This window comes from Microchirus variegatus (assembly GCF_963457635.1).
Source record: "Microchirus variegatus genome assembly, chromosome: 14".
NCBI lineage: Eukaryota > Metazoa > Chordata > Actinopteri > Pleuronectiformes > Soleidae > Microchirus > Microchirus variegatus.
In genome coordinates, this window is record NC_139815.1 from 27,497,203 (window position 1) to 27,513,539 (window position 16,337).

At 39.0% G+C, this 16,337-nt stretch overlaps 1 protein-coding gene across 1 annotated transcript in view; it reads left to right on the forward strand.

Annotated features, from left to right (window-relative positions):
• Positions 1–16,337, forward strand: part of LOC310936566 (ephrin type-A receptor 6-like) — a gene marked incomplete at both ends in the record, with an annotated part of 74,230 nt that overhangs the window by 39,468 nt on the left and 18,425 nt on the right. Inside the window, 2 exons of the mRNA XM_083900639.1 lie at positions 4,838–4,993; positions 7,443–7,793. Of these exons, the coding sequence (XP_083756765.1) occupies positions 4,838–4,993; positions 7,443–7,793 (507 nt within the window). The remainder of the gene's footprint in view (positions 1–4,837; positions 4,994–7,442; positions 7,794–16,337) is intronic.

Genomic DNA, 16,337 nt, shown 5'->3' on the forward strand with positions numbered 1-16,337 from the left:
CTTTAATCTCATAATTCTGACATTAAACTATGAATTCTGAATTGTGTTTTATAATTCTGACTTTAATCTCAGAAATCTGACTTTTTCTTTAATCTCAGAATTCTAACTCTAATTGTTTAATCTCAGAACTCTGACTTTCATCTCAGAATTCTGACTTTTTCTCTGAAAATCCTTTTTTTTTGCTGTGTCCCTAATACTCTTCCGTAGGAACTTCAAGGCAAAAAACTTTGCTTGAAAGTCGAACCAAAGTGTTTAACAAAGCAAAGACATCCTCCCTAAAGCAGCACTTTGAGACCAGCTTTACTCTAAATATCAGGAGATTTGTCGAGGTTTGTCAGGGATTGTCGAGGAGTTACAAGGAATTCTTGGTGTGTTTTAATGTTGCAGTGCGTTGGTTTTTGTAAGGAGAGGTTGTTGCAAAGCTCTTATCTCCCAGCTCTAACCAGGTGCTTTTTTTTATAAACATAACCAAGAAATGGCATGATGTGCAGCAGGTGAATATGTAAATAGGTCATTTAATTCTGGTTCTGTTGTTTATGTTAAGAACAACAGAAAATGAAGTTGACTTGAGTGTGGGAAAATTTGATTTTTTTGGGATGCCATGCTGTGAAAAATGCACATGAATGTCCATCAATGTATGAATAGGTCGACTGAATGCAGTGAGAGCAATTTACTTCATTTTAACTCCATAATTAGTACCAATTATCTTACAAGGAGCAGAACTGCATTCAGGGCAGCAGCTATTTATTACTCAAAGGAAACAATTTGACAATTTGCACTATAATAGAAAAGGCTAATGTTAAGAACTGGATCATGTTTTCAGATCCGTTCATTATTCAAGGGCTCTATAGTGGCCCCCCAAGGTGAAAATGGAGGAAAATTGAGTTTCAGCGAATTTCCTGAAACCTGGTTAGAAGACAGGCCGAGAGGGTGAAAAGTTGTCAAAACGTTTTGCGAATTTTACAACAGTGTGGGCAAGGCAACCCTCTACGCTTTGACGAATTTCGACCATTCGCCTCAAAACAGGAAGTGCTCCATGACTTCGGCATACATTGAGTTCCACCGAATGTCCCGAAACTTGGCGGGAAGATGTTGTAGACCAAGACGAACAAAAACATCGACTGTAACCATGGCCTCAACTCAACAGGAAGTCGTTGAGTCATCTTTAATTTTGGCATCCATTTTGTCAATTTGCACCCTACGTAAATGAGCGAACTTGTGAGAGCGCATTTGTTGTAGCGACGCCAATTTGTACTAGACACTTCAAAGTTGTTGAAAGGTTTAGTGGATTTTAAAACAGCTTGGCCACGGCAACTGTCAGCGTTTTGGCGAATTCGGACCATTCGCCGCACAAAACAGAAAGTGCCCTATGACTTCGGCATACATTGAGTTCCACCGAATTTTCTGAAACTTGGCGGATTTCCTGAAAATGTGCGCCCTACGTAAATGAGCTTGACGCATCAAAGGCAAAAAGGTTTTGCGGATTCAAGCAAGGGCCCTATTGTGAGTGCGTGCAGTCCTAGTTTATTTTCGATTACCCACATACACATATACTGTATATTCTAATTCAAATCACCCTGACATCAAAATGATCTTGAGATTTCCACATTATTAAATAACCGTGACCCATCGTTTCCCTTTTCCCCTCCCCGCTCTCTGCTCTCTGCTGACATAATTCTGGGAAGAACGAGGCGAACTTTAATGGTTGTACCATCTTCTGAAAAGAAAAGCAGAGGGAAGGAGAAGTGGGGAAAATGAACATGTTAGAAACGTGAAAAGGTTTAAATGTGAACAGTTAAGAGGGAAAGTGGAGTAATCGGGGAAAGGAGAGCTGGCTGAATTGGAGTGTGGGAAAAGTGGGTCAGTAAAATGGGAGGGAACTGGAGGAAGTAATGAGGTAGTAACATGAACCCGGGGTGAAGATGGAAATCTGAAAAAATGCTTAGAACAGCACAACATTTACAGCTGAAAACAGAGTGTAATTGAACTCCATAAAACATTATTTCTGTGTGCATGGCTCCTTCTCTAAACAGCCTGATGAAACAATTCAAACGTTTACGTTTAAGTGAATTTGAAAGTGTGGTATTCATTAAACGGCCAATTTCATCAAATGATGGCTGATGGTAAATGGTTGCTTAAACATTTCCATAATGAAAAGATTTTAACGTCAGAAAAAAAATTCACTTTCATTGAGGCTGTTTTTTACAGTTTAAAGTTATTCTTTGCGTCAAATATGGTCATTCTTTGGGTAGCGTTCTCATGTCTAATTTTAATCTCTTCAATCTAAGGCAGTCACTGGATATCATCATGATTTTTGGAGAATGTTTTTGTAAAAGGTTCTGTAGAAGAGGAGCACATACTACAAAGCATGTTTAATAAGTGTGTTTGCTGAAAGGCAGCACACTATTGTCCTTCTTAAGTTTTCTTATTCCTGTCAGCCAGATTTTTGGTCAGCTTCTGCTCATAGACCTTTTGAGATAAATCCACCGGTCCAACTCTGGAACGTCCGGCCAGAACTGGTGTAGTGTGGAAATTGAAGATAGTGTTACCGCCATATTGGATTGAATAGAAAGTGAAACTAAACTTTCACAGGTCACAAAATGTGTCCGATCTTAACGAAACTTGACGTACATGATCCTTGGACCAAGCGTCACAAAAGGTACCAGAAGGATTTTAGATTTTCAGAAGCATTTTCTCGTCACAGCCAAACAGGAACATGGTTCATATATCAGGAACGATTTCACGTATCGAAATCAAACTTTGTACATGAACTCAGGACTCCAATATGAGGAAGCACAAGATCTGAAAAAAGAAATCTTAGAATTTTTATGGATATTTCACAGAACTATTTAAATGACCACACCAAGGAAACTACACCTTAATCACAGCCCCAACACTATCTAACCCTTTACTGACACAATTCAATACATTTCACAGTCATGGTGTTCAAATTTAACTTGTTTCATTGTGATGATAGGAGAGTATTATTCTGAATTGAACAAGTACAAACGTTGATAGGAGAGTAATATTCAAATGTATATTAAGTAATCTATAAAAGCATACAAATTAATATATTTATGGAAGATTATGTATTATTGTGTCGCTTTGCTGTGTTTAAAGACTAGCAATGCATTCTGGGTAGGCAGAAGCTGTAACTTACTATTACCCATAAAAACATTATTAAGTTGCTTTGCATCCACTGGGTAAAACAGGCATAGTTATATATCCAGAGACATCATTTCCTGTTGGGCAACATTGGAGGTTACATGTTGAACCTGTCAGTAGCGAAAAAAAAAGAGGTTCATCTTACACTTTTATTGCATTTATTCAGTAGGTGGCACTGTTGTGTTACATTTCACATCTAAATACGGTGAAATCTTTACAATTACTGTAGATATGATGGCATACAAATATGTTCTGTGTGTCTGATAATCGAGAAACAGCTGTTACAAGAATGAGTCGGTAAGTTTAGTCTCTCATTGAATTAAAATATCTAATGGACACCCGGAAGTACCGGAAGTAAATCACACCAAATACACGGGTGTATATTTTTGATTGAACTGGAGAGACTCCATTTATTGGTTGACATTCTGAGAGAGCGCTTCTGCTAATTCACAGACTATTTCTACAGTACCTACGCCAAACGCTAACATGCCCATTACATTTGACCTGTATGCCCAAATAGAAAAACCTAAAGTTTAACCCCAAAGCTTTCATTAAACCAATGACATTCAACTATAACTCCTCACCAATAGCTAATATCACGATTGACCAACAAAGGTGCTGATTCATCTTCTGTTTTACGTGTCCCGTCTAACCTCTTGGTGTAACAACATGTGTAAATATCCTTTAGCATCCTTTATTTACTTCAATAACACCATGCTTTAGATGCATAAAACTATCATTACATATAAAGATGAGTCTACATTCCATATGTCGAAGAAGAAGCCCTTTTTCCAAACTCTGGAGCCTTTGATTTTCCACATTTTGAGGCTACGTTACAGTGGCATAAGAGATGTCTGATTCAATGTCTTCCCTGTGTGACTTTGGTAGTTAAGCTCTTCTCCCAGCATGGTGTGATTGTCTTTGTAGTCTTTTCGCAGCTGTGTCCATTGTGTGTGCAGTGAACGCTTATCTTTACAAAAATGTAGTGGTGTGTGACAAAGCACCGCAATAAGTTTTGCAGCCTTCAAGCACCAACCAGGTTTCATCGTATCCTACTATTATAACGTTGTACATCTCCAGGGTTTGCCACCCCTAGTTTGTGAACCACTGCATTGGACTCATATAAATTATAAATTGGAACTAATGAAGTAACTGGTAACTCTTTTAACACTGTTGTTGTTGGATTTATGTGATGTACAACCTTTAAAAAAAACATGTGATCTTCTACTCAGCCCATTTATTATGTACTTTAATGTGTACTTGTATTTGATATGTACTTTAATATGTACTTCAAAGCTGCAGCAACTAAGATTGTGGTGCTGATTGAGATCTGTTAGCACACATTTTACATTGTTATCCAGCCCCCAGTCGATCCAAGAGCATATATTATCTGCACGTCTGTGAGGTTCTTGTATTCAGAGATGGTGCTTTTACAGGTGTGTGCCATTTGTTGGACTGTACAATGCGCAGGGCCATTAGCATGTGGCTTAGCGAGCTAATAACTGCTGCGACAGTGATTCATTGTACCTGGGGAAATGAGGTCAGACCACAGGTGAGGAGACAGGCAGCTGAAGCTTTGACTTCATGTAGCCCGTGTGCGCTGAATGGAAATGCAATTGCACGAGGAACATTGAACGTCTCGGTAACTTCCTCTGCCTCGCTCTGTCTACAGCTTGTAGGCCCGGCTCCTTCAAGGCGTTTGCTAGGAACTCCAATTGCTCCAAGTGTCCGCCGCACAGCTCCAGCCACGACCAGGCCGCCACCATCTGCCACTGTGAAAAAGGCTTCTACAGAGCCGTCAAAGACCCAGCCACCACGCCGTGTACCAGTGAGTGGAATCGTTTTTCTGAAATTCTCCTTTTTTTAGTTTCTATAGAAAATGTTTTTTTTTCTCAAACTGTGTTGATTTGTGTGCTTAAATTTTAGCTTCACATTTCACACTTCCTGGTTCTCAATAAGCCATTCCAACTTTCCCAGTAAGCTTGTCAGCCAACGATGTTGAAAACTCGGTAGCTGCAGAAGTTACTAAGAGTGTTTAGTGACAAATTATCAAATTTAGCTGAGGCTGTGCACCGAGGGATGTAGCACTGCACTCTTAGAAATAAGGGTTCTAAAAGGGTCCTTTTACAAGGTTCTACCTGGAACCATTCGGTTCTGAAAACCCCTTTCCCGAAGAAAGGGTTTTTCAAGGGTTCTTGGTAACGCTAATGGTTCGAGTAAGAACCATTTTGATCCAGTAAAAAGACTTAACAATCCTAAAAACGTGGGTTAATCTCCAACATTTACCAGGGAAATGTCTTAAATCTCAATATTTAACAGAGGAGTCTGGTGTATTTAGCGACAACACTGCTGATCACAAGCAGAGTGCGGCATCACAAACCCTGTCGCTGTATTTCAGTTCAGTGACTGTGTCAGACGGAGTCTGCGCTTCGGTCATGGAGGAAGTACTGAACACAGTTTTAATGAACTGATTCTAATGATTCAGTTACACTGAAACCAACTGCTCTACAAGTCACTAGTCACTTGTTTGTGTGTGTGTCGTGTGTAAAATGAAGTCACAGCAGTTTCATGCAGGAAATGGGCCATAAGCTATTCAAATAATAGACAATCAGTGGCCATGCAACTGCCATTTATAATCATGCATGCAAGCTATTCAAATCGATGTTTTTGTTTTAAACATATTATATTATATTGTACGTAGGATGAGTAACATGTCATTTACATCTCCTTATATCTCATGTATCAAGATATAACCTGAAAAATATTGAGACATTATTTATGATGATTATGAGACTGATCAACAAGTCTTTAAACCAGAATATTTCACTGACAGCAACTTCAAATATCTCCTTTTCAAGTGTGAAATAAACATGCATTTTAATGTGATGATGATGATTCGAGTTGGATGCTTGTATTTAATGAAAGTATCGTGCTGGAATGAAACACTCTGTGGAGGCCTTTGAAACCATAGCAGCCGCACACCTACACACAGACCCACACACATGTACAAAGACGCCCTCACAACTTCAGCGCTGACGACTTTACAGAGTTGTAAAAAAAAATTAAATCTGAACAGTTTCATCCAATAAACTGACACAAGCTTTTGGAATGATTTACTGCAGCATGTGCTGCAAGTCGAGCGCCCACACAAATCATGTACCTACAAACAAACTGTGCACACAGAAGACTCCAATTTTTTGCCCTCTGGCCTTTTTGAAGGGACAGATTTTAGTGATCATGTTCCCACTTGGTGTTTACTGTGACTGCTACTTTTTTAGTTTTGCAATAACAAAGTAAAGATTTAAGTGAAGAATACTGAAAAACCCTGTATTTAATATTTCTTTTTGGAAACATACTATGAATAGAGCCTCACAAATCCCTCTGTATGTTTTATAATTATTGATAATGTATGTAGAATATTTTAACCCTTTGACACCTAACCATAAAAGGACCAGAAAATGTCCTGTGAGTAAGTGCTTTTGCCCATTTTTTTTTCCAGAATAACTTCCAATATCTGGCAATTATTTACAATTTACTAAAACTTTTTATTTAGAAAAGTTGCGCACACAGATTGTCATGTTAAATTAGTATTTTGAACAGTATAAAACACATTTACAATAAAAAAATTCGAGTCTTTGTCTCCAAAAGATGCAAACTACGTACAGGCGTTTTTCAAACACTCTCCTCTCTAGCGACAAAGACGTAGATTTCTTTGGCTTCCTGCATCAGCGCGAGTGAAATTACCGTAATAACCGCACGTTGGCTTTAATGTGCAAATTTTCCGATAGCACAAACTGTCATGCAATTACTTCAATGCAAAGTGTGATTACGCAAGTGTGTCGTCAGTGATACGCTCGGTGTGAAAGGCTTTTACCTTTTTTGCATCTTGGCCCATTTTGAAGGAGTTATGGGGTGGCTGGGTGTATGAAGAAATATATAAGGATAGTGTGTCATAAGTTTATTGAAAGTTGTACAAAAATTAAATTGATTAACACGCTGTTAATAACCAAACGTGACCAGTATCATTAATGTTATCTGTTTATTCATTTGTTTGGTCCCTACTCCCCACATTCATCCTCCATCTACTTATATCACCATCCATACATTTCCACTATATAGATGTATTTTACACTTGTATACTGTTTTATGTTCTTGCTATTTGTTCTTTAATTCACATATAATCTCATTTGCTGCACAAATACAGCGACCAGTTTGTTATCAGTGAGGTATCGACTTCTTCCCCCCCCCCCTAAATATTATTTTTTATTTCTCTTCAGGGCCTCCGTCAGCTCCCAGGAACCTGGTCTCACTGATCAATGACACGGCTCTCTTCTTGCAGTGGATGCCTCCGAGAGACTCTGGAGGCAGGGAGGACATCACTTACAATGTACTGTGTCAGCGCTGCGATGGAAGTGACAGCGAGCGCGCCGTCACTCAGTGCGAGCCCTGCGAGACGGACCTGAGGTTCATTCCACGGCCTCTTGGTCTGACCGGAACCTCTGTGGCGATACTGGACTACGCGACGCACGCCAGCTACACTTTCCATGTGGAGGCCATGAACGGCGTGACTGGGCTGGGCGTGGCCGCACGCTCGCTGGCCAATGTGTCCGTCAACACGCACCAATCTGGTGAGTTTGCTTCACTTCAGTCAAACTGTTTTTAGGGGGTTCCCACTGGTCACAGGTGAATTAAAAGAGCCATGGTATGCAAAATCAACTTTTTAATCATTGTAATCCTTATATTTGGGACTGTGGAGGTCCTATGAGTAGGCAAAGTGTGAACAAAGATGACTCACCCATGTTTTTGTGGTCCACCTCAGTCTAAGTACAGGAGGTAAAACACGCAATGTTGACTTCTGCACTCATTGTTACGTCACAATGAGACAATCCTGGAATTGTTGTCGTGTGGAGCTCCACTTTGTCCATAAAAAACATGAGAGGAGGACAACAGTATCCGGAAGAGTGGAAGTCTGTTAAGTGTTCTATTCTTGGCTGCACAGTGCAGCGCAGAGTTCTACACAAACTTTCAGCCTCAGAGGATTTACGTGTCCAGTGGATACATTTTATATATGACGGCAATGTGCCGGCTAGAGTCGACAAATGATGGCTTTTCCAAATGCTAACTGCTGTTAACTGCCAGAGCCTCAGTGACGCTGATGTAGTTTCCTGTGTCTAATTTGTATTTAAAGAGACAGACACTCAAAACAGAGCGTTCTGAACAGGGCTGTTTTGTCAGAGTGATTGAACTGATGTGGTGCTTCATCCTTAAGGTATTTTGACCAAAGCATGTCACAGACATGTCCATTAGGACACCAGGGAACTAGGTTCACTTGTAGAAATAGGGTATAATATGAGTCCTTTAAGACGCCATCTACTGTTTCATGCCCTGCATTGCTTGATGTACGTAGACTAGTCCTACGCAGCGATGTTGTGGACACTGTCTCTCTGTCTGCCGTTGACATGAGATTCCATGCAGAACAATGAGCGAGTAAAGTCAAGGAAGAGAGAGCAAATGATAGGGTGTAGCTATTAAAGTGGCCAGTTGGAGTAATTGACATGTTTTTTTTAACTTGGGTAAAATTCAAAATTAGGCATTAACTGAGGTCTCAAAACTTGTTAATGAATGAATTTATTAGTGCCTTAATTATCCACTATTTACAAGTATTTTATCACGCCAAAATGGCAAACTCCATCCACTTTATTAAATGTGAAGGGGGTGATTTTTTCATTTTACATCATTGTAATTAAAGCAATTAATTACATCACTCTTCTAACATTTGACCAACTGAAAATAATTAACGTTGTGAGTTGTAGCCATGGATAACTTTATTTCCAAAAAAATCAACATTTGTGCTGAAGCAGTACATGGTGAGCTACACGGTGTTGCAAAAACATTCATCATTTTAATCCTGCTAGCATGGGCAAAATGGCCATCTGGATTTATCCCCCCCCAACACCACCACTGGAGTCAACCCAAACGAATTAACGAAAGACAAAAAAAACAGTTAGCAAACTAGCAGGTTACAAAGTTTTAGTCATTCACAAAGTTTTCTTGCAGGTGGCCAAATGTGCAGTACACACCGCACCTAACGACTCAGTTTGCATGAGCTCTGATGAAACGGTTGCCAAAAATACCAAACTAGGGCAAAATAAAACCTCATGTGGAACAAAATAGTCCTTGTCTCTTGGTCCCTTGTGGAACATCGATGAGTGCATCAGTGCTTTGATGTGAAGGAAGAACCAGGTTTGGTTTATGAGCAACACAATTGTATTTAGATAAGTACATGGATAGAAAGATACTTCATGGTCCTCATTGGGAGATTTGGGAAATAAACCATGTATTTGAGCTTAACTCCATGACCTTGACGGCTCCAGTTCACTCGTTATTCTGTTTCCGTTTTTGTCTTCTTTTGAAGATCCGAGTTTTAAGCTTTAAAGATCCAGAGTATGACATTTAGGGAGGTGTATATTTACCTGAATGATGCATTATTATATGTGATCATTATTATTACCACTTGTTATTAGAGGTCGATCACTTGTTGCGCTCCATATCTGGGATGCTTCTGCTGTTGTTTCACTCAGGTGGAGCTAACAGCTCTTCTGTGAAATCCTTGAAATTTTGTGAATTTGAAAAATAAAATGTTTCAAGGCCATTGAAAGTTTTTTGAAAATTGCCCTTATTAGACATAGGTCATTGAAAGTGCGTGGAACGTGGAGTCATAATTACTAGCGGTGTTGTGGACACTGTCCACTCTCTCTCTCTGTGCCGTTGACGTGAGATTCCATGCAGAACAATGAACGAGTAACGTTAAGCAAGAGAGAGCAAATTCCAAGATCTCTGAGAGACGTGGTCCTGGAAAGTCCTTGAGACATCCTTGAATGTGTTGTCAACCAAGGTGTGGGAACCCTGTTTGCTGTTAGCTTTCTCCTCTACAGTTTAGAACTTGAAATAGTTCCACACTCTGCATTTTAGACGCTTTGGAGTCTAGTTTGCTTGTGTCCTCAATTTTCACAACAAAACTTTAGGTTAAAAAGTTAACCTGTCGTTGTTGTTCTGAGAGCAACATCATATCACTGTCCTACATGTTTGATGCCCTCTGTTTGCCAACGTGATAATACTTCAGATGGTGTGATGCGCTTCCAGGCTGTAGGTTTTTAAGGTTCGAGGTTGAGCGATCCCCCCAAAGTTTGAACAGATATCCTAATTTCCGATTAAAAGTCATAGCTTAAAGGTTGTTTCTACAGCAGCCTGAATGGACAAATGACACAAAAGTCGTGTCTGGTATGCAAAGGCCACAATATTCTCTGACACACCTCGGAAATGGAGGGGGATAAGAGTCCGTAATTTGCATGCTGATGCTCCCCGTATGGATTCATCATTTAGGAAAAGTGTGTTTAGCGTTGCAGCTTGGAGCAGATGAAGACATTTAAGCAACAGTAACAGACACTGCTCTGCACTTAGATTTGCATTTGTCCTTCCTGACCACAGCTCTGCACTCTTTCACACTCTCCCTCTCCAGCGGGAAGCACATTTCTGACTTTGGAGGAGTTGACTTAGCCATGGCGACGCGAACCGAGCCCTAATTAGCATAGCCACGCTGACCCCACGGTCAATCCCAGCTGCCAGTACTTATGGGCACAATTGTCTTGAGGTTGAATTGGGAGAATATGGAGATTTAAAAGTGCAGGGACTGGAACCTGAACCCTGTACGTTAAGGGCAAGAAAATTGATGGAATAATTGATGGGAGATGGTTGAGATGAAGGAGGGAGAGTGGATTAATAAATCATGATGGGATGTATGTGGACATTTTTCTTCCGTTTCAGCAGCGAGTGAATTGTGAGCTGAATTTATGATGGGAACAAGACAGTCGTCAGCTGTTGTTCAGATATATATATATATACATGTATATGTGTATCTGAACAAACAACACACATATTTGCCATTTTTAAAAAAAAAGGCAATTTGTGAATGTGCTGAATTATCTTGTTGTGCAATTATAGGCTGCAATAATTGTCTCTTTCTCAGAAGTTGTGATATTTCCAGCTCACCAGACAAACAACAACATGTAGACTATCAGTCTAAATAATGTGTTGCTTCTCCACTTTTTTTTTTTTAGGGCTGGGTAATGTAGTTTTCTTCAGTATCAGTAAAATAAAGGGTCATATTTTAATATTCATGCTCTGTGCAAACACACTTTGAGACACAACGCCTCATTTCTTTGAATGTTTATCACCTCAGATTTATTCAAAAATATTTATAGTTTTTGGCCATTGCCCAGGCCTAAGTCAATCTGTAGCTAAAAAGATATGATATATATGAACACACCCACAGTTGTATATGCAGGTGTAACTTTCAGAGCGACAAAAAGGGCAAGAATATGCAAGATTTAGCACCATTTATGACGTATACTGTTAAGTGCAGTTCATTAATTTAAGTTTGTTTTTCATTAATCATAAAAAAAGGTAAAGATTACATATACAAGCATATAAATACAGAATAAAAGTTGTGGCAAACTCATTACGTTTAAGAAGAGATATTATACTTTTGTAGAGTTGGAAATAATAAAACTATCAATTAAAGGCTGAAAAACATGTCTGCAATATCCTGTATAAAATAAATAACTTAACTCAAAACAGTATAATACATCACTGTGAGTAAAACTGACAACAAACAGCGCACAAATGTGTTTTGAAGCATTTTTAACAGATGAACAGTTTCTTGTCAAAGGTAGAAAAAAAAAGTAATGCCATAATTTACTCTGGCAAAATATGAGTGAAAAAGAAACTGTGAACTGAATTTGATTTAATGTTTTTCAAATATCTCCTCGACTGCGTTGTGTTGAGTCGGATACGGATAATTTACAGCATGGGATTACTTTGACTAAATTAAATAAATTCTCTAAGTATGTGCCACAAATGAGGTGGAATAGTCATTTAGCGAAGTGAGAAATGTTTGTTGTGCTTTTCTAAACTTCTATTTGGACAGAACTGTGGAGAGAGAGAGAGAGAGAGAGAGAGAGACACCGGCTCAATGCCAATTAGCACAAACACTGTGAGAATGATTCATGTAATTGACTGTGATGTGATGTCAGTGACGGTTTAATAACTAATCAAATGCAAAATTAGCAATTAACTGGATATTCTTTCTGGGCTTGATTTATTCCCCGCTGACATGCTATGTGTTGCTAAATCACATATTAATGTCTCATTATGCTTTTAATTATTCTAAACTTGTTCATCAGAATTACTAATAATTCCTCTTCCCTGTTTCCCGTCTGCTTGTCTGTCTTTGATCGCTCCGTTAAGCAAGATGCATGATCGCCGCTGATGTCAATCATCATACGCGTTATTAACAGCGTCATACATGACTTTTTGAGTAAAGGTTTTGGGGGAAAAACAACATTAAAGTGACACTGATAATCTGGTAAGCAAAGAAGCAATTTTGAGCCAAATAATCCACTGTTTATTCAGCTAAATATCTTTAAACATTTAGTAGATTGACATTGTACACAGCAAAGATGAACAATTTTACCCGGAGAGTGAGTCAATACACTCTGAGAGGAACGCTGGCATTTGAATTCACAAATATTAAACATCACTGTTTGTCAGTCACAGAGGTCAAACTGTGGAATACTTCCCTGAACAGACTCAAGAAACTTTATAGGAATGATTTAACCTTGAAATATGGAATATTAGAATGTCAAAATGGACACAGTGATCCTAGGTGTTTTTGGTGGAACTGCATTAGAACATAGCATTTAGACAGCCTATGTTAACGCTCACATAGAGTGGTCCTGTTGCACATATATGTTAGTTATGGAGGTCTACTTACATACATTAACTTGTTTTTATGCTCAAAAACCTCCTAGTTGCTGTAAACGAGCCGATAGAAATCTCTCTTTTCTGACGCTGTTTCCCAGCCGCGAGATTTGAGACATAAATCTCACACCCAGAAGACAGAGTGTGTTGTGATTGGCCAGCCAGTGTAGAGCCTTTCCAACTGTCTTGTGATTGACCAGTACCCGGAAGTGACATATTCACCACACCCACTCTCAGAAGCACAGCTCCCCCCTCTGGAACAGTGGATGCACTGCTCCTCATTATCAAAACATTGTTTTAACAGTGTTTAAAAATAGCTTCTTCACGACTCCCCGCCGCAGTCCCTTTGACGACCTTTGACCCAGAGTCAGACCCAGAGTCAGAAGACACTGTCGCTCGTGAAACACCTCCACAACGGATGTTATTCTTCTTCTGCGGTTCAATGTACGCAACCAGATGTGCCCGGACTAGTGCCCGGAGCAGGAGGATCTGCTGTTCAGGAGAACCGCTGTTTACGTAACCAGAAGGGAGATCTCACTGAGCCTGAGATTACAATAAAACACAACGTTCTCAGCAGTGACTGAACTGTTTGTTTAGAACCTTCAGGGCTTCATAAACAAGGTAATGACACAGATACACACTAAAAAACTGCGTTAATTGGAACTTCCGGTCTAGGTCCACTTTAAAACGTGTATATAGAGGCTATAAGAATGTAGATATAGTGTCTTATATCCTTTTTTTCAGCACAACCAAAAGGCAATCTGATGAAAAAAAACATTTATTTTTTAATATTCTCCAAATATATAAATATATATATATATATATATATATAAATATATAACACATCTGAGCAAAAAGTACTCCATTTAAAACTTAAAGATAAAAAATGTATCAAATTTGTGAAATGTGTAAATACGTCAAAGTTCAGAGTTGCTTGTCTCGTTTTTTATGAACAAAAATAAAATAAAAATTGTCCATTTTGTGACTTCTGCACAATTACTGCTGCTATAAATTTAACAAAGGTGCACCTGAGCACTAAGAGTTAATTAAAAAGATTAGACTCAAAAAAATGAATAAATAAATTAATAAAAAAAAGATTTGACGCGTCGTCTGCAAAAAGTCTGGTGTTAAATGTTAAAGGATTAAAAACAATATATTTCTGATATAATGTACATTATTAGAGAAATAGGTAAATAGAAATGTGTAGAACTAGTCCTGCGTATGTTGTGATGATGCTTTTTGTCTTTATGATTTACTTGTGAACTGAAACGATCATCGATATCATCGTCATCATCATCATCATCATCATCATCATCATCATCCCTGTGTTTGGTCATGTTTTCCATGTTTGTGTGTGTGTGTGTACCCGCTGCCCCGCACTCGTATTCACTTTGTAAAACCTCTTGTTGTCTCTCTATCTCTTAAAGCGAGAGAGAGAGAGAGAGAGCAGGATGATTTCTGTGTTTATGAACAGTGAACTGCTCTCTGCTCAAAATACACCGTAGTTATTGCTCAGCGGAGCGTTTTCTAGACGAAGATTCCTCCCACAAAGTGCACTGCAGTATTCTGTGAGAGAGAGAGAGAGAGAGAGAGAGAGAGAACACAGACAAATCAATGCAAATGTGTGTACGAGGGGAGATTAGACGCACAAAAGCAACCACAAAGACAGAGCTTCCCTCTAGTGTCATTTGTACACTACCGTTCAAAAGTTTGGGGTCACTTAGAAATGTCCTTATTTTTGAAGGAAAAGAATATAACATTAAAGGAATCATAAATACACTCTATACATTGTTAATGTGGTAAACGACTATTCTAACCCTAACCCTGCAAACGTCTGGTTTTTAATGGAATATGTACATATGTGTATAGAGGCCCATTTCCAGTGTTAGATTAGATTAGATTAGATTAGATTTATTTATTGTATATAATACAATAATTAAAATATTAAATATAAAAACTTAAATAAAACTTGTGGACAGAGTATGTTTAAAAACAACATAAAAGTTACTAAGTTCTAATGGTACATTGTGTTTGTTAATCGTCTTAGAAGACTATTAGATGATTAGAAAACCCTTGAAAACCCTTGTGTAATGATGTTAGCACAGTCTTTGACGAAAGCTAAGTTTGAAGGGCAAAATGGGTTGTGGTGGTGACTATTTGAAAAGTTTCCATTTTTTGCTGAAGGTTAATTATAGTTTTCATATTTCTGGCACCATGGGGGGAATCAAAATAAGTATAAAATTGAATAATTCAAAGAGCAGGAGGTTCATTTCGGCATAAAACCTGTGCAGGAATAACTGGAACTGAGCGGCTGACGGTTAAATCCCTACATCGCTGTTGTTATTGTCTTTTCTCTAAGTTTCTCTGGTGTTTTTGTCAATGTTGCCAATGTTTGCCAATTTGCCAAGTGGTCCAAAGGCGCAAAAAGTCAGTTTTTTAAAGCAGAAATGTAGGATTTTTAACATTTCAGAGTCATTGTGATGGTTAAATGTGCTGTTGTGGGGAAATTTGGCAGCTGTGGCTCCACCAAAAACCTGCAAAATCAGGGTCGCCGACCCGGAGTCCTCAGAATCTCCTGAAGTCTGGGGTTTTGTGGGAAAAAAACGGAATTGATTCGCGGCACTGCACAAGGTACCAGGCTATAAGATCAAGGCAGCAATAGCTAGTTATTTTCGGCTTTTATTGTGGTAGAGTCGGAGAAAAAGAAGCAGAGAAAACCATTCCTCAGAAGCGAAGGGAGAGGAAATGAGTGTCTGACCGGGCGAGACACGTAAACATCGGATCGGATTAATAATAAACAAATCAACAACACATTCTTTTTCACTGTTTTACTGCTTTCGCTCTGGCATCTTCAAAGAAATCAGTGATGACCAAAAGTCACCAAAGCCTTTGTTCTCACATGCTGAATCCACATGTGAATATTTCCACCGTGTTTTGCGTTGTCCTGATTCAGGACGGTTTTTGTTTTGTTTTCTTTCTTTTTTTTGCATGTTGCTCTTTCACCTCTCCTCATGCGGATTCTCCTCTGTTTTCATCTTCCTCTGCTCTGGGAATAAGGCTGACTTCTATTTATACGCTGAGATGCTGGGGAGTTGCAGCTCCCTTAGGATTCCTGTACAGCTCTCCCTGTTCACTCTGTCTCTCTCTTGTTCCCTCTTTACTTGGCCCTTCTGTTCTTTCTTCATCTCTTTGAGGAAATACGGTTGAGGCTTAACCTATTTTCTTTTTTGCACGTTGACGATAAAAAAACCAACGTTCACGTATAGATTTCTCAGTTGTCGTTAGATGTGTGGACTGTGATTGTGATTGTGATTGATTTCAGACCTGATTTATCCTCAGGGTGAAACAACTTC